The sequence below is a fragment of the Pelodiscus sinensis genome, chromosome 10 (assembly GCF_052426305.1).
Source record: "Pelodiscus sinensis isolate ZL-2025 chromosome 10, ASM5242630v1, whole genome shotgun sequence".
NCBI classification, from domain to species: domain Eukaryota; kingdom Metazoa; phylum Chordata; order Testudines; family Trionychidae; genus Pelodiscus; species Pelodiscus sinensis.
In genome coordinates this window covers 34,769,698-34,792,997 of record NC_143061.1, presented here as the reverse complement: position 1 = coordinate 34,792,997, position 23,300 = coordinate 34,769,698, and the positions used below count along the sequence as shown (strand labels likewise).

The 23,300-nt window shown below is 40.7% G+C and overlaps 1 protein-coding gene across 3 annotated transcripts in view; it reads right to left on the bottom strand.

Moving 5' to 3' along the window:
• The window catches only part of XRN1 (5'-3' exoribonuclease 1), an 88,550-nt gene that overhangs the window by 20,322 nt on the left and 44,928 nt on the right, over positions 1-23,300 (bottom strand). For 2 of the 3 annotated variants that reach the window (XM_014574044.4, XM_075937651.2), the window contains exons 24-32: positions 22,332-22,447; positions 19,486-19,632; positions 18,262-18,351; positions 17,363-17,498; positions 15,964-16,020; positions 15,116-15,248; positions 11,506-11,575; positions 1,795-2,020; positions 1,001-1,102 (exon numbers count right to left, since the gene is read on the bottom strand). In XM_014574044.4, the coding sequence (XP_014429530.3) occupies positions 1,001-1,102; positions 1,795-2,020; positions 11,506-11,575; positions 15,116-15,248; positions 15,964-16,020; positions 17,363-17,498; positions 18,262-18,351; positions 19,486-19,632; positions 22,332-22,447 (1,077 nt within the window). The remainder of the gene's footprint in view (positions 1-1,000; positions 1,103-1,794; positions 2,021-11,505; positions 11,576-15,115; positions 15,249-15,963; positions 16,021-17,362; positions 17,499-18,261; positions 18,352-19,485; positions 19,633-22,331; positions 22,448-23,300) is intronic. The other variant, XM_014574045.4, reaches the window with a different exon arrangement.

Here is a 23,300-nt window from a genome sequence, read left to right as displayed (position 1 = left end):
GCTTTGGTCCCATAGCTGTCATCTACAGCCTTGCTCTTTAGCTGTTGGAACCGCTGCAGGCACTGAAGACCTCACGATAAGCTAGGAGCCCCTGCCGCCACCCCAAGGTGGGTGGCGGATCCCTGGCTGGGGTTGAGAATCCAACCATAGCAGTACTTCCATGAAGCCCCAAAGTGGGCACATAGCCTGACACAGATCCTTTGCCCATAGGCTGTCTGTCCTTTGGTGCCAAGGGACTCCTCTTCTTCCATTGCTTCCTGGGGACCAGCATGGGGGAGTGGTGCTAGACTGAGTCTAGTCTTGGTGGCGTACTGTGTACCAAAGCCAATGTACTTGGCACGGGATCCACAATGGAAAGCCCATTAGGAGGACCCTCTGGCAGGTATGGCACTCCTTTTGGATGAAAAGGCAAAAGATTTTACAAATAGGACACTTTTCCTTTCCATGGCTTTCTCTCAGACACTTGAGACAACTGTCATGAGGATCACTCATCAGCATGAGCCTGCTGCATGCTGAAGTAACGACTTGAGCATGCGGGACTCTAACTTAACATTATGACTAGCTACTAGTAACTATATACAACAATGAATGAAGCGAAACCTATGTTGGAAAAAATACTAGTGTTTTTTGATACAAGACAAGGTGCTTCAAACTGTCACGTGAAGTAAGAAGGAACAGAGAGGGCATAAGACCACCGATGCCTAATACACTGCCACATGGGAGCCTATTTCAGAGGGTGCCACAGTTGGCCCAACATACACTGCTAAGGCAGAAATCTCAGACAGTCTCAGATGCATGCACACCTAAAATGTAATCAACATGAGCAGGCACTTTAAGAACTTCTTTTTGGCTAGTATACTTTGCTAAACAACAACTAGTTTAATTTTTCTTTTGATTTTGAGTGCTATTTGCTCCAGTGTTTTCAAAAGGTTTAAATTCCTCTGCATAAAAACTGAATATAATTTTAATACCCCATAAGAAAACAAATCATAACACTTACTTTTTGTTTTTGATTGCCTCCCAAAAATGATCCTTTCTGTAATGAAATCAAATTGCCCTGATTTTCAGCCCTGAGATTGTATTGTTGTCTTCCATTCAGTTGCTAAATCATCAATTTAAAAAAAGTAGATCAGAAGTATTTCATTGTTTTTAAGTTATTATGTAGAATGATTTTTCTTCCAGAGTTACACTATAACAGAGTCCTTAAACAAGAAAAATCATACCTCAAACTCTCGCTGTTCTTTAAACTCAGTAAGACAAAAAAGTTAAATGAAGCCTATGCCAACTCAAGTCTTATTCATGCCATTTTTCTTGTATATTACATTTCCAAAATGAACTGAATTCTCACCAATGAGCAAAGTAAATAGCACAGGAAAATGAAGTCTTCCCTTTATTCTTAGCAAACATATAAACTTGACCCAGAGGAACAAACACTATTGACAGGAGTGGGGGAAAAAAAGATAGTTGTCTTTCTGCCAAGGTTGGCAATAGAAAAGCTACTTTAGACACTTGTTCACTAGTAACTGGACTGAAGCTACCAACTTCTTTGACACAGGCCATGAAACTTCTGTCAAAAGGACAAAGATTTTGGACCACTGAATTTTCAATTTATCTCAATTAATGTCTTAGTGAATTAGTGTAAAGGGGTCCATATATTACTGAATCATTAAACTTTGTCTAAACATAACCAGGAAAAATGCAAAATTCTGTCAGTATCAATGAAGATTCAACCACAATACTAACACCATTTCTATGGAAAATGGATTGTATATAAACTAAAGTGAAAGATCTTACTCGAGTAGGAACAAAAAGGGAACGAGGAGAATGGTTGAGTCCTCCGAGATGCACTTTTTGTGAGCCTACAAATGCTGAATCAGTTGAGCATGAGTGATAATGATTCACAGCTGGTTGTGGTTTCACTATGGCTGTCAGTTTCTGATTTCCTGTTTCTGACCGACTGCCATGAGATAGGTTAATTAAGGCACTTGCTGGTAGACGATAACCTCTGGCAGGTGAGCACCTAAACCAAAAGAGAAAAACAAGTTAACCAATTCTATTAAGTATTTATGTTGTTGATTGTTTACTCCCTGTATATCTCAGTTAATAGTGCTTTTGCTTCTGGACCATAAGGCTATGAATTCAAGACTGATTGCAAGATCCGGGGCCATACTTAGTATTAAAATTGCAGAAATGTTCTCTGGCTATGATGTTAACCATATGATAATCCCTCTGCTTTCCTTGGGTGTCATCCCTAGTTAATTAAATCTATATATTTAAGAGAGTCTGTCTATTCATTGCAGCTACCACTGGCTATGGTTCACTGTTTCTAGCCAAGGAGGGCTGTGTGAAATGGACACTTAGATAAACAAAGCATTGCTGGCCTGCCAGCAGCTTACCTGCGTGGGCCTGCAACCCAACTTTAAAAACCAGCGACTTAAAGCAATGAAAGGGTTTGGTTGTGCCAGGAAAACGGGATGTGCCTGTAATGGGATTGCTTCTCAGAAAGCCAACCAGAAAGGACAGAATCACCAAATCAAATTTAGTCCTCAAAATTGACATAACTGAGCACATGTTGAAAGAGGACTTAGGGCAGGCTCCGAGACTGCAGGGGCTCAAGGCAGGCACACAGAACGCTCATTTGCCACAGCAGCTCCATTCTGGGCTAGCAGAGGGATAGTGCCTCTCCCCTCATCCCCCGCCTGAGCTGTGGAAGCTCTGTGCTACAGCTCTGGGAGAGGGTGCCTCACCCCCTTGGCCATGGCCGGTTCCATGATGGGGCTGAAGGAGGAGGTGCCTCATCACCACCTCCAGCTATGTCTGCTTCATGCTGAGGCCAAAGGAGAGGGAACCTCCCCCCGCAACCATGGCATCTAACCTGGAGCTGCCCCAGAGCTGCCGCTACCAAGGACAGTTCCCCACCCAGCCTAACAGGGGCATGCCACAACTGGGGTACATATACCCCTCCCTCAGCTGTGCCCGCTGGAGCTGCAACAGCCATGGCAGCAGGCACTTCGCACCTGGCCCCAAACTGTTGCGGTAAGAGATGGCTGGGGTTGTTCTCCCTCCCTGGGGCAGCCTGCATACTGAACCCCTCATCCCACCCCAGAACAATGATTTAAATGAAGCATGTACATTTTCATTTTATTAAAAAACCCTTAAACATTTATTGAGTTTAGGACTGGAGCAACACTGGGTAAATCTTCTAGTACAATACATAATACAGTAGACTTCTGATAATCCGGCACCTTTGGGACCCAGGGGGTGCTGGATTATCTGATATGCCAGAGTATCAGGAGGTACTCCGGGGAGTAGCGGGGTCGGCGGGGAACGGCACAGCAAGGGGTGAACCCTCCACCGTTTTGCAGGGAGGCGGAGGAAGCCCCTCGCAGCCGCCGGCGACAGGCCAGCTGAGGCTGCAAGTGGCAGTGGTGGACTTGTGGAAGCGGCAGGGCAGAGCAGCTGGGGTGCTTGCCGGGGTGGTCCTACAGTGCTGCCCCTCGCCTTTGCTGCTTGCAGCCCCAGCTGGCCTGTAGCAGGTGGCTGCGTGGGGCTTTCCCCACCTCCCTGCAAAACGGTGGAGGGTTTGCCCCTCACCATGCCATTCTCCGCCGACAGGTCCCGGCAGACCTGTCACAGGGATATAACCCCTTCCCCTCTCCTCACTTTTCCTTTCCTGGCCTGTGGGCATGCATGGGGCTCATAGGAGCTCCAACTGTCTGGCTGGCTGGAGCACTTCCAGGTTCCAGTTGGTGCCGGACTATCAGGAGTGCCAGACCACTGGATGCCGGACAATTGGAGTTTTACTGTACTACTCTTTGAGCTTACATAGCTTCTTTCAAGCAATGAGTTCAAAGCACTTCACAAATATTAATGAATCATCATAGCATGAGGTTAATAATGCTACAACCATTTAACAGAATGATCATGTGTTTTGCTTAAGGTCACACTTCAAGCCAGTAACAGAATCAAAAACAAAGCACAAGAGTCCTCATTTCTAGTAACCTCTTTATCACACAATTTTCTAAAGATGATGCCCTAAAATGGAAGTAGTTGGATACTCAGAGCTTTTGAAAATCTGACCACTGATATAAGTACCTAAATATGAATTTGGGATAAAGAATAGAATGAGCTGGCCCTTAAAGGAAAACTGGAGTCAGCCCCACCTATTCCTACTTTGTCTCCTAAGGGATGGTATGGGCTGGCAATTGGATGGGGTTATCTGGCATCACAGGAGGGTAGCCTATGAGCAAGAACTCCTGTAAGAGGTTGCTTGCTCCCTCAAAGTAGGAACCCATCAGAAGGTAGGAAAAACCTGGAGATCTCAGAGAGGGGTCAAAGTCTGGAGTTGGCCTGGCAAAACTGTGACCCAATTCTTGATACAAGGGAAAAGAGAAGAGAGCTGCAGGATACCCGGAGGGGCTTCAGCGTCAGGAACCACCGGGGAAGAACCTCAATGTAAAATGTTAGCACCCTTTGAACATCCAAAATGTGAAGTGCAACTTGTCATTCATTCCCATTGGGTTTTGGCAAGAACAAGTTGATTTCTATACATTTGTCTGTAGGCCTGGAAGAGTGAAAAGAATTACTTTGTTGAAGTAAATTCTAGTACCTTTTATTGAGTTGATGCTTTGAATAAATAATCATCCAAATAAGGGAGTGTTCTGACACCTTGTCTGTGTAGGTGAGCCACCACCCCCTTAAGAATTTTCAAAAATATCCAAAGGGTACTACTTTGTACTGAAAGTGGTCTGCTCCTAATACAGAGCTGAAAAAATGCCTGTGTGAGATGTATTATTGTATGAAAATACACATTGTGAAGATCCAAGGCAGAGAACAAGTCCCCTTTCCAGTGCAGAAATTACGACTGTGAATGTGGCTATCCTAGTTCTAATGTGTCTTGGTATGTGAGATGGTTTACCTCCTGTCACAGTAGATGATCATGTGACGGGTCCTTAAAGATGCATGGGGAGGGACGGTATGTAGGGAAGGATGAAGGTAAATGGAATGGAAAAGCCAGTCTGAATGATCTCTAATACGCATCCGTCTGATGTGAGGGTCTGTCAACCTGGATGGAACAGGGTAAATCTCCAAGTGGACGGAATACAGTAGGTGTTTCCAGCATCTGGCATCATGGTTATCTTGGGCCCTCTACCAAAAATGTAGTCTTGAAGGGGGTTCCTGGGAAGTCAAAACCTGGACGGGGACTGTCTAGAGATGTAAAGGAGTAACCAGTTACCCAGTAAGCATTGCATACAGGGTAAGCAATTAACTGGTGCCTGGCCCAGCTGGAGCAGCCCCCTGCCCACGGTGAGGTGCAATGGGCCCTGCCCAGCCAGAATAGCCTCCCACCCACTGTGCACCGCAGGCTGTGGCGCAATATGGTGGGTTGGTTAATGGTACTGTTTAACCAGTTAACATTTTAAATAGGATTTTACATCCCTAGGATCGTCTTCATCTTGAAAGCCTTTGCTTCTGTATTTGTGTATCATACTGTCTGTGAGGTTGTGCATAAGGCACAGATCGGAATCTTTGTATTGAGCAGTACTATTTTTTTCTTATCTGTAGGCATTTATAAGCCCAGGGATTTCAGAACCAGACTGGAGTCCATCAATGTAAGAAGAGATGAATAGGTTTTAGAGGTCTTTAACCATTGATTACACCTCTTTGGGAAACCCAGAAGGGTGGAGCCATAATGCACATTGCATAGAATCACAGAACTGGAAGGAACCTTGAGAGGTCATCAACCTCATGGCAGGACCAAACACCTGTGACGTCCTCCAAGGTCTACGTCTAACCTGCTTTTAAAAATCTCCAATGACAGAGACACCACAATCTCCCCAGGCAATTTATTCCAGAGTGTAATCACCAATAGGAGTTAGGAAGCTTTTAAGCATAGAATCATAGAATCCTAGGGCTGGAAGAGACTTCAGGAGGTCATCGAGTCCAACCCCTGCCCAGAGTAGGACCAACCCTAACTAAATCATCCTGGCCAGGGCTTTGTCAATCCAAGACTTAAAAACCTCTAGGGATGGAGATACTACCACCTTCCTAGGTAACCCATTCAAGCGCTTCACCCCTCCCCAGTGAAACAGTTTTTCTTAATATCCAACCTAGACTGCCCCCACTGTAACTTAAGATCATTGCTCTTTGTTCTGCCATCCGTCACTACTGAGAACAGCCTATCTCCAGCCTCTTGGAATCTCCCTTCATAAAGTTGAAGGCTGCTATCAAATTCCTCCCTCTGTCTTCTCTTTTGCAGACTAAATAAGCTCAAATCCCTCAGCTTCTTCTTGAAGGTCATGTGCTCCAGCTCCCTAATCATTTTGGTTGCCCTCCGCTGGATCCTCTCCAATGCGTCCACATCCTTGCTATAGTGGGGGGCCCAAAACTGGACGCAGTACTCCAAATGTGGCCTCACCAGTACCGAATAAAGGGGAATAATCACTTCTCTAGATATGATGGCAATGCTCTTCCTAATACACCCTAATATACCATTAGCCTTCTTGGCTACAAGGACACGCTGTTGAGTAATATCCAGCTTCTCATCCACTGTAATCCCCAGGTCTTTTTCTGCCAAACTGCTGCTTAGCCACTTGCTTTCCAACCTGTAACAGTGCTTGGGATTCTTCCATCCCAAGTGCAGGACTCTGTACTTGTCCTTGTTGAACCTCATCATATTTCTTTTGGCCCAATCCTCCAATTTGTTTAGATCACTCTGGATGCCATCCCTACCCTCCCACGTATCCACCTCTCCCCCAGCTTAGTGTCATCTGCAAACTTGCTAAGGGCGCAATCGATCCCCTCATCAAGGTCATTAATAAAAATGTTGAACAAAACCGGCCCTAGAACTGATCCTTGGGGCACTCCACTTGAAACTAACCACCTACCATATGTGCTTTTCTTACTGCGCATCAGGATTGTTTGTTCCTGTGCCTTCCATAAGTCTTCTTTAAAATACAGCCAGCTCTCCTGAGCTTTTTTCCCCTTCAAGTTTTTCCTAATGTCCAATCTAAACTTCCCAGTTGCAATTTAAGACCGTTGCTTCATGTCCTATCACCAGAAGTTAAGGACAATATTTTTTCCCCGCTTTCCTCCTCGTAATGACCTTTTTAGATACTTGAAAGCGGCTATCATGTCCCCTCTTACTCTTGTCTTTTCAGACTAAACAATCCCAAATTCTTTCCAATTTCCCTCACAGGTCACATTTTCTAGACCTTTAATCATTTTTGTTGCTCTTCTCTGGACTTACAACGTGTCCACATCTTTCCTGAAATATGGTGCCCAGAACTAGACACAGTCCTCCAGTAGAGGCCTAATCAGTACAGAGGAAGAATTACTTCTTGGCTACGTCTAGACTGGCATGATTTTCCACAAATGCTTTTAATGGAACAGTTTTTCCGTTAAAAGCATTTGTGGAAAAGAGCGTCTAGATTGGCACAGACGCTTTTGTGCAAAACACTTTTTGCGGAAAAGCGTCCGTGCCAATCTAGACGCGATTTTGCGCAAGAAAGCCCCGATCGCCATTTTTGCCATCGGGGCTTTTTTGCGCAAAACAGTTTTTAGCTGTCTACACTGGCCCTCTTGCGCAAATAAATTTGCACAAAAGAACTTCTTCCCCAACGGGAGCAGCATAGTATTTGCGGAAGAACACCAACAATCTTACATTAGATTGTCAGTGTTCTTGCACAAATTCAAGCAGCCAGTGTAGACAGCTTGCAAGTTTTTCCGCAAAAGCAATTGCTTTTGCGGAAAAACTTGCCAGTCTAGACGCAGCCCTTGTGTCTTGCTTTCAACACTCCTGTTAATATATTTCAGAATGATGTTTGCTTTTTTTTTTTTTTTTTTTTTTGCGCAACAGTGTTAGTTTGTGGTCCATTATGAGTAGAGTACTTCGCTTTTGGCCTTACACAACTGCATCTTATTTACTTTAGACCATTTCTCCAGTTTGTCCAGATGATTTTGAATTATAATTCTATCCTCAAAAGCACTCACAACTCCTCCCATCTTGGTGACATCTGCAAACTTTACAAGTGTACTCTATGCCATTATCTAAATCACCTAGAAAGATATTGAATAGAAACCTCCAGAAACTGATTCCTGCGGAACCCCACCTGTTATACCCTTCAAGCATAATTGTGAACCACTGAACTACTTTCTGGGAATGGTTATTGAACCAACCATGCACCCACCCTATAATAGCTTCATCTGGTCTGTATTTCCCTTGTTTATTAGTGAGAAAGTCATACAAGTCTGCATCAAATGCCTTACTAAAGTCTTTATATACCATATCTACTGCTTCCTCCTTATTCACAAGACTTGTTATTCCATCAAAGAAAGCTATCAGGTTGGTTTATCATGATTTTTATAAAGAACAAATCATGAAAACATGCTGTTATTTATCACCTTATCTTCTCGATGTTTGTAAATGGATTCCTTAATTATTTGTTCCCTTACCTTTCCTGGCACAGAAGTTAAGCTGATGGCTCTGTAATTTCCTGGGTTGTTCTTATTCCCCTTTTTATATATGGGCACTATATTTGCCCTTTTCCAATGTACGACTACAGTTGTGGCAATGGGATGTGCTGCTGTGTCTCTTGAGTCCAATGAGACTTGCAAGGCTGTTTGAGTGAGAAAACAGCCCTCATAGATAGTTGCCCTGAATTGTTCCTTCTTTTCTTCAGGTAGAGGTTCAATAAAATTCTAATAATTTCAAGTAGCTTGTATAACTGCTTCATCATTGGCGATCCTACATCATAGGGTTGCTGATAAGTAGACCTTACAACCAATAAGGTTTAGTCTTTTCCTTATCACATAGGTGGTTCTGGAATGGTATTTTCTCCCCCATTTATTCACTGCTTCCAACATCAGGAAGTTAAGTGTGGGGTGTGAAAAAAGGAATTTGATTGCAGTAGATAACACTTTTTATCTACCTTTTGCAGGTTGGTGGGGTAAACAAGGGTGTCATTGATTGGTAGCTTGATTTTGGAGGAAGTTGATTTATGTATTATGCTCAACAGTTTATGCTAGGAATGAAGTGTCCAAGGAATGTAACACTCTCTTAAAGAGCTCCTGAAATTATCTAAAATGATTCCCTATGGTGAGAGGTGTGAGCATGATAGGGGGAAAGAAAATGAGAAAGTTGGCTGCCGGTACAGCTTCCTCGTCTGAAGCCTCCTCCAGTTCCTTAGCTGCCTTTTCCAGAGAGTAGGAGAGTCCTGGTACAGAGGGTGATGGGAAATGTCTTGACCTCTCTCTGGGAGGCTTGTGGTGTTGTGTTTGGTATGCCCCCCATGGACAGAGCCCTGCATGGATACAAAATTTTGTATCCACATCTGTAGCTGCAAAAATAAGCTGCAGATATAAAGCAGATATTCACAAATTTGCAGTTCTAAATACAACATTTGCATCCACATGCACATCTGCAAAAATGATCTGTAGACCCACATCCACATTTGCAGAAATGGATACCCACTGATTTATGTTGAAATGCAGATTTGCAGGGCTCCATCCATGGATCCCAGTAAGGCCACTGTGGTGAGAAAGTCATGGGTGGTGGCATCCATGAGAGTCTATACCAGCTCTGAATTTGAGATCCTGGATGTCATCCCTTTGTCGTGATGGACATAGTCTAGCAAATGTTTGGGGAAGCAAAAGCGATAGGAGGTGCAGATTTCCTCTTCATCCTTATAGTCCTCATCATTCAAAAAGAGAACAACAGATCTGGGCAGTGTTGTAAGAGGGCTTGGTATTGAGCATGCTGCAGTGATGTCAGTACCAGAAAGAGGAGATTCTGCTATTGAGGAGACCAGAAAATTCTTGTTTCGAAGGAATTGTTAAAGTACTGAGACCAGTCGGACTAGAAGATTTTGATGGTGATACAGTTGTCTGGGGTGTGGCTGTAAGGCAGTGTTGATGATCACGCGCTGTGGAGACAGAAGGTGGCATCACAATTTGAAGTGTTCAAATGCTGCTCAATGGCGAGTGTCTCATTGACTCTGAGGATACAGAGGTAGAGGGTTTTGCTTTCCCTTTGCTGCCCTTGTCCGAATTAGCCCAATTAAAGTCTTTTTCTTGTGCAGTACCAATACAACCAGGTGATTTCAGCACTTTGAAGGTGGAAGGCCAGTATGGCTGGTACCGATGGGGTCTGCTGAGCTGAAGAATGTAGTTTCTTCATGGACTCCTGAGGAGGGGGAGTTGAGCCTGCTTTTTAGTTGCCTTCTTGGAGGAGCACTCTTTTCCCTGAGCCTGCAAAGGGGAGTGTCTGTCAGAGGCTGCCATATGAGACTGTTGACCTGAGATGGAGGGTCAGGAAAGTCAGTCCATGATCAGGGCTTGAAAGCTGGGTTCAGAGACTCCTCCCGCCATTATGAGTTTCAGTTACTGGTCTCTTGCCTTCTTAGTTCAGGCTTTCAGGTTATGACAGTATGAGCACTTTTGTGGGATGCAAGTCTTGTCAAGGTAGCAGGTTGCCTGTGTAATCTCAGAATAGAGAGTCTGCACGTAAGATAGCATTTAAAATCCATCAAGTGAGGCATGACTCTCAGAGAAATTTTCCCATCAGGAAGGACAGCTATGCTATTCTAAAGGGTCACTAACAATTGAAACTTAATTTCCTATAAAATAATTTTTTGTACATGTAAAAGGCAAAAGAAACTGTGAAGGAGATATAACTATAAACTAACAACTAACTATTACCTAAGTAACTAAACTGACTAGGTTGAAGTAAAGAAGTGCTGCTAAGTGCTCGGACTAAAAGCCAAAAGTGGTAGAGAAGAAACTGGGAGAGAGAGGGTTGGTTGCACACTACATAACTGTTTGAGGTGGCATGAGACAAGAACAGCATATGTATGAGTCAACCAGGCACTGCTACTACAATAATCTCTGATTTGTAGCACAGGAGAGTGCAATCACCTAAAATGGAAAGCTTTGATTAGTTCAGCATTTTGTGGCAGGTTGAAATATGTGAATTCTGTTGCTGCAATATAGGGTACTGCTAATGATGACTGCTGTATTCACCAACACTTGCTCCACTACCAACATCAAAGTCACTGCTTGTTTTGTAAAAGACTTTTCAAGTACCATAATCTGAGCATAAAAGGCACCTTATAAAACCAAAATCTAATCTATGTACAGTGTGATTAGAGACATGCAGAAAATAAATAATATATTTTAGAAAACATTCTATTTGCAAGTACATCTTCATAGCCTAGTTTTTTAGTCTTTTGCACGCAGCATCGGGATAGTTACTTTAGACAAGAATAAAACTTCACTTGGGGATGTTAAGTATCAGACACATAGTTTTATGAACACAGAAACTATCTCTAGTCAAAGAATAAGGGACAAAAATACAGAAAACATATCACAGAAGGAAAATTGACTCTAAAATGGGGTTAGTCAAAGTTCCCATGAGGTGTTTATAAACACACATATAGCTCAACACAAAAGCCAGTAATTTAAATTCAGTCTCACAAGGATATGAAATCAGTATGAGCAAACACAGACCTTACTGTTAGGCCTCCAGGGAATTCTTCATCAAATAAAACTTCAAAGAGTACATCCATTTCTCTGTTTGCTGTAGAAAATAATGACAAGCACAGTAAGAAAATTGTCTACCTATCTGTCTACCATTAATTGTGCATAGTGGTAATTAAGGTAATATAAAACTAAATTATTATTAAAGTAACATATTAAATATTCCTATCCCCCATATACAAAACTTCATTCAGCTATTTGGAAACGCCTCAAAGAAGGTCCTGTGTGATTATCCTTTAAAAAAATGCATAAATTGTAAATATACTATAAGCAACTCTAAGTAGCAGTAATCTAGGGTCATAATTTTGATAGGTGTCCCTAGTAGTCTTATTTTCCCAAAACACAACTGTATTTTGCTTTTGGGTGTTAAATGATCAATGGTCTTACCTAACTTTATATATTGGATTTTATTTTTGTTGCTCATTTTTTAAACAAAGAATATGTAGTTTGCTCTCTGTACATCACATGGTCAATGGCACAGAAGGTTTATGGATAAAAAACCATCTAGGAAGACAGACTGACTCTAAAATGGAGTTGGTAAAAGTTCCCATGAGGTGTTCATAGACACACATCAACACAAAGCCAGTTATTTAAATTGAATTCAATCTAATAAAGATACGAAATCAGTATGAGGAAACACAGACCTTATTTTTGCATCCTTAAATTCAGGAAACCATAGACAAACTGGCTCTCAGCAGAGGATATCACTTACATAGTAATGGATAAATATACTGCTTTATAATGTATTTTAATGTAAAGTTACTACTAATGAAAATGGGCAGTTTTAATGTTTGCCCTAGATCAATGTTTCTCAACCTTTTTTTGTATAAAGTACCCCTTTAAAAAAATTATAAATACCACCAGTACCTACAGTTTTCAGACACACACAATTTTTTTCTACCACTGCAACACATTTGTTTATAACAACTTAACCGTAGCCAGGCGGGTGATGAAATTCTTGGGTGCAAAAAGTACAAAAAGAATAAAGCACTGTAAAACTTAAAACAAAAATTCAGTCTTCTCCAAATTTCAGATGTGTTGACATACCGCCCAGACTTCTCTCAAGTACCCCTAAGAGTACTCGTACCACTGATTGAGAAACACTGCCCTAGCTGATTTCCTGTCAGACACAGCTTTAAGGAAATAGACTATTAAAATGTCAGTCTAGAGGAATAATTTACCTCACTGTTTCTCAAACCTTTTTATACAGTGATTGCCACAGTAAGTAGGTCTTTTTTACCCAGGTCCTTCATAAGAAGTCCCAATGATATTCAAACTGGGGATGCACAGATTGTCTTATATTTCCTAAGTGATCCACAACTCCATGCAACATTTTTAGGGGTTTGTAAGTGAAAAAAAGATTGAAAACTACTGGTTAATAAGGACCCTGGTCTCAGAGGAGGAACGGCTACAAATGACAACAGACGAGAGAGTGAAGAGAAGCCTAGGCAGTAACTACAGGTTGAGAATATATGTCCTACTTTAAGATGAATACTATTTAATGGACTTGTACGTAATGAAATCTTATGTGTGATAAAAACCATTTGGACTACTACTATTGTATTTCTGTTTGTTTTATTGGCAGTCTCTCCAATTTTGACTCTCCTATATGCCTTCTTCTCTCTTCTGGTATGTGTTCCTCTTCATTAGTTTTACTGCCCATCATTTGTTAAGGAAGGCCAAAGACTAAGAAGTTCCACATTCATGGGTAGAACTACTTAACACATGAAGTGACCAATAAATGAAGCTTCATTTTAAGCATTCAGCTTTGGGCTTGTCTACTCATGAAGTTATGACAGAATTACCTCTAAGAAGACATGCTTATTCCAGTATTAGTGTCCCCAGACATGGAGCTATTCCAGAATAACTGTTCTGTTTCAAATTCATATTTTACCTAATTCTGGAATAACTTCTGTAGATAAGCTCCTAAATATGTTACTAGGAGTTTTAAGTTGCACATGCTGCTTAATTGGAGAATTTTTAAATACATCTGAACTGGCTCACACTACTAGAAAAAGTCTCCTATCTAAACATTCAAATTCTTACTTCTATCACTGTCAGAAATTTGAGAGTTTAGGAAAACTCTGCCAGTCACCTTCACTCATTACAACCAGGGCCAATATACATCTGGGAAAGTCTGGACAAACCTGTTACACCTTCTCGAATTCCTCCCACCTATTCAGCCATTTAACTGCAAGACTGGATTCCTGAGAAACCAGAAGAGTTGTGTACTTACTTTAGATTACTAAATACACAGGAAGAACAGCCCATGCCATAAAGGGCTCGTCTACACTGGCCCCTTTTCCGGAAGGGGCATGTAAATTTCATGAGTCGTAGTAGGGAAATGCGCGGGGGATTTAAATATCCCCCGCGGCATTTAAATAAAAATGTCCGCCGCTTTTTTCCGGCCTTTAAAAAAGCCGGAAAAGAGCGTCTACACTGGCCCCGATCCTCCGGAAAAAGTGCCCTTTTCCGGAGGATCTTATTCCTACTTTGAATAAGATCCTCCGGAAAAGGGCACTTTTTCCGGAGGATCGGGGCCAGTGTAGACGCTCTTTTCCGGCTTTTTTAAAAGCCGGAAAAAAGCGGCGGACATTTTTATTTAAATGCCGCGGGGGATATTTAAATCCCCCGCGCATTTCCCTACTACGACTCATGAAATTTACATGCCTCTTCCGGAAAAGGGGCCAGTGTAGACTTAGCCTAAGAGTTTATTAAGCACTATGCACTGTAATAGAGTTATATGTGACTTGTGAATCATTCTCTAAATTCTCCACTCTATCATAAGAAAAAAAATTGTTTCTGTATGGATTTTATCGGTTTTGTCATTTTATCTTTATTCCTCCAGAAGACAAATATTAATCCCAGTTATTAAATAATCCCTTCAGCTTTATTGGATAGAGGACCAAATGTAACTGCAGCCAACTTTCTCATGCTTCTGAAAAGCAGAGAAACACAAGAAAAACCAAAAACCCTCACAAAAGCATACCTCTTTCATTTTCTTGAGAGCATTCAAACATCATGCTCACATGACAGCATTTAACATTTAAGCGAAACAATGCTACTGACTAGGTGGTCACATGAAAGTTACCAAACAACTAATCCTGCTCTTATCAGGGAAGAAGACAATACTCAGATCCTGAATCCAAATATTCTCTTATCTGAATATAATCCTAGAGTAGCTTCTTCCTCACCTCCCACTGCAACAAGCTTTGGGGTCCCCACAAACATGAACTCTCTTCTTGGGGGTTGGGGCAGAGACTTTAAACCCTGAATCCACTGGCCACCTTCCAATCCTCACCCTCCACTCTCCATATTTTGCAGCAATAGAGCGGAAAAGACTTCTGCACTTGCTGTTCTACTGAGCCTGAGAACCCACAGGTGGCACTGTAAGTGGGATGACCACATAGTACATTACAATCCAAATTTATATTTTTAATTGTGCCTCATCTCTTTATTAAATCTGACTCTTTATTAAAACTGTTCATAATTAAATGCAAAGTAATACAAGTTTACAGCAGTTTGTTTGCATGCCAACCTTATGGCTAACATATTAGCCTTTTTATGAGCAAAATATTACCTCCTTTAAGTCCTATAATGGTACCTCGAAGACCAACTGGAACAGAGAAATTCTCCCTCACATTGACAACACGGTCAAACAGGCGGTACTCTGCATCTCTGTCTGGAACAACCCCATTCTGTTGTTCCAAAGGCTGACAGTAACAAAAATACTATATTAATTCTAGTAAAATACAAAAATATAAGTTCTTCTGATTTTATTAACAAATGAATCATGGATTTAAAACTTAAAGAAGTTGAAATGATTACAAAATAGAATAGATTGTTTTCTCAATTTAAATTGTTCTCGCAACAACCACATAAAGGTGTTGCAATTCACAGAAAACACCCTTTTATTAATATATTGCTAACTAGGTAGCTGCAGTGCTACTCGTGTTACAAAATGGGCCAATGAAGTGGAGGGAAAGCACAACGAGAAATAATATTCAGCTTGCCTTATGCCACCAACAGGGGCATCTGTGAAATACCCAGCAATGCAGCCCAGAGCATACAGGTGCCAAGAAAAGAGCACAACAGGCAAAGGGCAGCATTTATGAAGCACTTTCAGAATACATTACAATTATGGAGGGAATGTAAGTCATAGGATCAGCAAACAGATAGAAGAAGGCAAAAGTTATATGCTACTAAGTCAATAACTGAATTTTTGTCCCATTTATGCAGCTGTCATTGTTATTAAGTAATACAACTCTTTTAAACTGATTTCCTAGGAGACATCTCAATTAATCCTGTTCCCAACTAAAAAAAAGTGCCCTCTAATAATTTTTGGAGATTCACAAAGTTGTGTGAGTTATATTTATTTTACATAAGTTTAATTTTATGATAAAAACTAGCAGTCCTAAAATTACTTACTCTATACAACAAATGGGGTTTGACTGTCACTCGCACCTTCTTGTTACTCTTTCTTTGCTAAAGGAAAGGGACAAAAAAGTTGTTTAAAACAAGAAATCTGAAAAATTATGCCATTATTTTTGCAATGTCTTAGATAAGAAATGCAAACAGATTTTTTAACTTGTTGAACAAGTTAGCAGAACAATATTAGAATATGGTAGGACTTTTGAAGAAAACATATATATTCTTCATGACAATGCACTGCAGGCATTCTTCTGGTATTCTTAAAGAGGAGACACAGCTCTCAAGACTTTGAATCATGCCAAAATAGTTTATTTAAAAAAAATATTTTAAAGTAGCTGGATCTAAGACGTCAGGTTGTCCTTTCTAAACCACAGCTTAAATTTAACCAACCCCAACGCAAATCCAAAGTAATATCGGTTTTGCTTTTGGAACCTTCTACATAATCAGGAAGAATATCAACCGCTGTCTTGTGGGGATTTGCTATACATCGAGGGACTTAATACACATTTAACACTTAATACTTCCTTGCCTATTTGTTTTATTTTCTCTTTGATTTGAGTGGATCTGGTTTGTGAAACTGGAAGAGACGGTCTCTGATTTATCTGCAGATTAAAGGGAAATTATTTGGAAAACAAGGGAAGACTGAGATTGTATTTCAAAGGGATTGCGAGGAGTCCAGTATCTTTTTGGACAATGATTATTTTCCCACAAGTATTCAGTCAGGAGAGGGTCAGAGCAGATCTGGCTTAGGGTACGTCTAAACTATATCCCTCTTTCGAAATAGGGATGTAAACTAGACATATCGAAATTGCAAATGAAGCCAGGATTTGAATTTCCCATGCATCATTTGCATAATCGCGTCATGGCGTTCTTTCGAAAAACGCTATTTTGAAAGTGAAACGGTCTAGAAGTTGTTTTCGCAAAAAAAGCCTTTTTTATTTTTTCATTTTCATTTTTTGAGGAGTACAGGATCTTTTGAAAAAGGCTTTTCTTTTTGAAAGAACTGCATCTAGACCGCGGTTTCACTTTCGAAATAGCGTTTTTCAAAAGAAAGCCATAACACAATTATGCAAATGAAGCATGGAAAATTAAAATCCTGGCTTCATTTGCAATTTCGATATGTGCAATTTACATCCCTATTTTGAAAGAGGGATGTAGTATAGACATACCCTCATCTATCTAAAGGGAAAGAGACTAAAGAGCAGAGACTGTTGGTGTTTTCTGAGTTGCTATGACAACTTATGATGCAATTTAATAGTGTAAGTTTCTTCTAATAGTTTCTGTATTACTTCCTATGACACTGAAAAAATATTTTCTGTTATCTGAATAAAGTACTTGAACAATATAAACAACTGCTTTTGGTCCATTATTAGTCAAATCTATAAAAATTCTGTACCTTGCACTTCTCTACTTCTTCTTCAATTTTCTCTACAATAGCTGCATCCAAAATTTGTAAGTCACAAGATGAACGAGATAAAGCACTGACAGGATGTCCTTTTAGCCAAGCAACAATTTCTTGAACTCTTTCAGCACTATATGTATAAAAAAATACGTATATAATCATAATTGTTGAGGGTTTACATATTATTGTGGGCTATACCCACAGTTTCTGGATTTATAATGTCACCAGATACAATAGTAATACACATATCTTATAACTGGGGTCACAGTAATAACAAACACTGCAATGTGCTTCTAAGAGGGATGAAAAAAATTAACCATAAAGAATGATGCTTCCAAAATACAGACTAAAATTGAATGTCTTAACATGTGGATTTTAAAACAAAAATCATTTAAAACACCCAATTAAGATTATTTTAAAAGCAAGAATTAAAATGATGGAGAACTAAATTATACAACTATGAGATATAGGTGTGGTAAATAGCTGTCTCTAGAAACCATATATATAATATTCAGATAATTGTCAAAATTATCATTTAATGACTTTGCTACTGTAGAAAAAGCCAGGTTACAGTTATTTTAAAAGGCGATCATTATATGCTGGGAGCCATTTTCAGGACTGTCAAATCTTTCTTGCCACCATTTTCCTGTCTACTGATCTTCAAGTTAGGCAATTTCCCTGACTGCAGATATTTCAGTACTTGAAGAATTTCTGCACATTTTTATTACAGCAAATTTTCTAGCTTGGCATTTGGACTGGATGATCCCAAATACTGAAATAATTGTATCCTTCTTTGCTTTACAATTTCAATAGTTTTTGAATATACAGAGGTCAATATTTGGAACTCATCATATAAAATATTATTTAATCAAAATAGAAAAAACATTACTCACCCGTTCTCGTCCTCCCCAGGCCAAATATCATCTTCATAGAATATATCTTCTTGACTATTTTTGGCTATATAACTAAACAGTTCAGGGACCCTAATAAAAAGGAGTAGTAAGGTTTCACATACACCACAGTGTAAAGCAAGTGCTTAATAGAAATAAAATAATTTGCAATGCAGGATGCAGAGCCTTTCATAAAGGTACAGAGTTTTAGTGGCTAAATAGGTAGTGTAATGTGCTGATAAAAGACAGAAAATCAGAGTTCTGTACAGGATAATTTATTGCTAGGATTACGAACACATTAGAAATAATGTGAGACACTCTCTTTCTTTAAGTGTACCCAACACCATCATGCAACCTCAGATCTCTCTGGTTAAAGGCTCGATCTCTTTGATATGGGAACATTTTGAGAGAGGAATAAAAAAGCCCTGGAAGATCCCACATGCTCCATCTCTCTCTACATAAAGTACGGAGATGGACTGTTCCTGAGAGATTCTAGTGATGACATGTTACTGGAGGGGAACCTGGATGGATTGGGGTGTCACCAAAAACCCCCATGACAATTTAACATATTTGTTTTCTAAGCTGCTTCGTTTTTTTCCTAAGCGGCTTCTTTTTTTTCCATTTATACCATTGCTTTTACATAACTAGTCAGCCCTTGGCAGTTACTAAAGGGCTATACAAAGAGTAAGTAGTGATCTTCACTGAGAATATAAACCAGTGAGATATCGTGTCCTACAGGCTGAATGACACCAACAACTTTGGTCTAGAAATTAAAACTTAATTCATTTGTTTCCTCCACAAGATCATTTACATGAGCCAGTCCCGGCCAGAACAACTGCACAATCCAGCCTGGGACTCCTGGTGAGCCGGGGTGTATGTGTGTGTCCGTCCATTACCTGTCTCAAGCCCCGCCCTTTCCCACCATCGCTCCACCTTCTCCCCCCAGACATCTAATAATAAAGCCATATCAAATGTCTCCTCTCCTTCTGTTCGCATAAGCAGACAATATGCCTTTATTTCATGCTAAATTATAATTCATTTTAAGTCTAAAAGCCAGAAACATCTCAAAATATTTCATTTGATGCACTTATTTCTCATTAAATCAGGATTTGGGTTACTTTCCCTCTAGCTCCAGAGTCATCAATAATAAACATTTGCACAATGAATAAAATCCATTGACAATTTTAGTACAATAATTTCAGACATATGAAGTTATTCAATTCTTACCTTTCTATATACTCAGCAAGAAGTTGTTCTACTGCAGAAGAATACATCCATTCATTTCTTATCTTCTTAGTATAGCCAGGAACCTCTTCATTTTTCTTATTAAACTTCAGATTCAAGCCCACATTTGCCTTGTGGTCTCCATGTGGACTGCAAAACAAAGGTGGAAAAACTACTGATTTCTGTCTTGAGTCTCAGAAATGTGGATTCTGAGAACATGTTTAATTTGGAAAAGAGAAGACTAAGTGGTTTTTACGTATCTAAAAGGGTGTCAGAGAGGAGAGGGGAGAAATTGTTCTCCTTGGCCTCTGATGTGATAGGACAAGAAGCAATGGGCTTAAACTGCAGCAAGGGAGGTTTATGTTGGACATTAGGAAAAAGTTCCTAACTGTCAGGGTGGTTAAACACTGGAATAAATTGCCTGTGGAGGTTGTGGAATCTCCATCACTGGAGATATTTAAAAGCAGGCGAGACAGACATTTATTAGGGATGATATAGACCATGCTTGGTCCTGCCATGAGGGCAGGGGACTGGACTTGATTTCTTGAGGTCTCTTCCAGCTCTAATATTCTATGATCTTTAGTTGCTACTGATAGTGGCCTATTTTGTAAATACCTTGAGAATTACTGATGAAAAGTGCAATACAGTATACATACTAGGTATAATCATCCTGTGGGCTGTAATAGGGAACAGATGTTTTGAGTTTTAGGAAAGCACACAGTGTGACTTTTAGATTACTATCTGTTTCACAAGTTTTATGCAATGCACACTTTTAACCATTATTCAATAAATATACAAATTACAAAGACCGTTAGTGCTTTGTACTACAGGAGGAGACACCAACAGAGTCTCTCTTAGTTCCACTCTTGTGTTTCCTCCTCAATGCTACAAAGGCCTAAACACAGTTTAGAGGAATTTTGCCTGCTCTGAATTGGGCTGGTCAACAGTAATCCTTCTAGCCAATTAAGATCTGTTAAATAGCTTTGAATATAGTCTTAGGGCAGGGCTACTCAACTTTGGAAGCCCCAGTGATACTCACAGCACATGCCGAGGACTGCAACTGAAGTGTGGTTGCATATACTTGCAAATATATACGCAAATATATGCAAATAGCTTCTTTCACACTGACAGGCATGAATACAAAGATTAAGCCTTAAGCCACAGCACCAGACCCGAATGTGGCCAGTGAGAGCCAGTCAGCACCTCTCAGGCTTTGCCCACAAGGCTAAGCAGCCAGCACTTCCCACAATGACCTGGCGCTCCTAGCACCTCTTCCCTGGGGACTAGAAATGCTGACACCCTGTACCTGTCTGTTCCAGCCAGCCCATCCGCTTACGTCTTTCAATGCTCACTCCATGTGGGAGACGCCTTGCCATTGTGGAGCATGTTCCCAGTGGAGGTCATGTTCAAAGGATCCCACCTGCAGGCCATGTGTTGAGCCCCGTGTAAACCTAAACCACACCATGGGCTGCAAACAAAAGGGCTATGGGACGCTTGTGGCCCACAGTCCGTGTGTTGAATAGCTCTGTCTTAGGGTCTCCTTGCTTTGGAAGGCTGGCTGTTGTACAGAAATATATTTACAGATGATTGATTTTAGAGAGAAATTCTCAACCAAAACTCACTTGCCAGAAAAATCTTGTACACTAAAGCCCCGTTCAGGGTTATTTTTTTAACTAATTTTTCTTAAAATTTTAAAACTACAATCTGAGCCTATGCCTCATTTTCTGACTGAGACAGGAAGAGCAGCATGATAGCATTGAGGGTATAAAATCAGTATAATATCCTTTAGAATTACAGGTTCAATTTCCTAGCCTTCTGGATGCTTCTTCAGATTTAACACATTGAGTGCTAGCTTCTGTCTCCAAGAGGAAAATAAAAAAAATTATGAAGCATGGGAGTACTATCTGATTCAGCTGGAATTTTTAATTTAATTTTTAATCTGATGCAATATTCTACTAATGGTCAATCAGAATATCACTTCAACTAAAACAATTTTTGACACCTAGGAAACCTAAGGAATTCTTATTTTCTTTTAAAAAATTTAAACCACCAAAACAAAGCTCTAAGTCAGAACATTAACAAACTAAGCTCCTGTGAACTTTCAGATTGCATCTTTTTTAAAACACTTCTTATATCAAATGTGCTATCAGTGCAATTTTATATCACAGATCCCATTAGAATTTATTAAATACTGAGATGTCCAATAGGATAAAAACATAAGAAAAACAAATATAGTAAGTTCTGTATACAGTAGCTTCCACTAATTAGCAAGTGCTTGGTTGCCAAACAGAAGTTGCTTTTATCCAACAGTTGCTAGTAAGTGGAAGGCTTGGCATGTTCCAGCATGTTCTACACCCTGTGTGCAGTCTCTTGGCAGAGCACAGCCTGGAGAGTGCAGAGAGAGATACTATGCAATTCCAACATTCAGGCTGCAGCCCTCCTTTCGCTATTGCCTATAGCCTTCAATAAGCCCCTTATCTCCTTGGTGATCCCATGTGCAGACAAGTTTTCTGGGTTGCAGCCCAGCGGGAAGCTCAAGGACAGGATTAGTACAGGTCACAGGTAGGTTTGTGGTGGAACTGCTGCAAAGAAAGCACACCCCAGTCCTTCCATTCCTGGATGTAGCCTCATAAACCTACCTCAGTCTTTCCCTTCCTGACTCTGGTCTTGTAACCCTGCCTGAAGATGTTAACGGGCTGGGACCGGTTCCTGGCAAAACATTTCCATCAACTGGTAGTTGCTAATATCAGGATTGCTAATAGGCAGAATCTGCCAAACCATATCATCCACATTTTACAATCATAACCAAGAGTTTTGATTACAAAGAAATTTATTATGGTTAAACATACTTTCTCCTGGATCCTCTTCCAATGAATATACTTCCTGTAAACCTGGAAACAAGATATCCACTCACTCCAAGACGACTGGCTAAAACGTATCCAGGATTGTACTTCACAGAATATTTCTTTAAAAAGAAAAATATATTAATATATATTAGGACAGGATAGAGGTAATAAATTACTATAGTTATTTTTAAAAGCCCAATTTTTTCCTTTTAAAAATTACCTTCTTTGAGTGATTGCTCATGTGCATTCCAAATTTGGTGTGCGTGCATTGCATGCAGTTGCCAAGAAGATTTTCCCTAGCTGGATACTGTAGGTCAGTAGGGGAGACCCCTAGAGTGGCACTAATATAGTGAGATATTACAGGAGTTAACCCTACAGTGGCCTCCTCAATGGCAGGCCCCATCTCAGTGGCTGTTCTGGACTCCTTGGGCCTACCACCAGACACAAGCTGGGGGCTCCAGATTGGTCACTGTTGCTTCAGTCAGCCAGGGCACTCCTTCAATGGCCGCAGGGTACAGTAGTCTCAGACTATGTCGGGGTCACAGATACCTGCTAAGCAGCTGTTTAGGCCACTAGTGGTATCCCATTTGGTACTGAGCTCCCAGTTGGAACATGCATTAGCTCCCCAGTCCTGGAAGGACCAATGGCACCAGGTCCAGGGGGATGTTCCCGCAATCCCGGTGGTGGAATAGGAAGAAGGGGAGCTGCAGGACCCCTCTTCCTCCTCGTCACCTGATGAGGCAGTAAGATGGGGCACAGACATTGCTGCCCCCTATGGACAATAGGGTGCATACACCTAATTTAGAACGGACATGAGCAACATATCTCGAAGAACACCAGTTATGAAAGGTAACTCGTCTTGTCCAACCCTATATCTTTCTCTGCTATTCTTACACTGAAGGATGGGAGGGGTTGAAAGGAGAAGGAAACCAGCTCCTGAAACTAGGGACGTTAAAATGAGTTTGTTTAGGT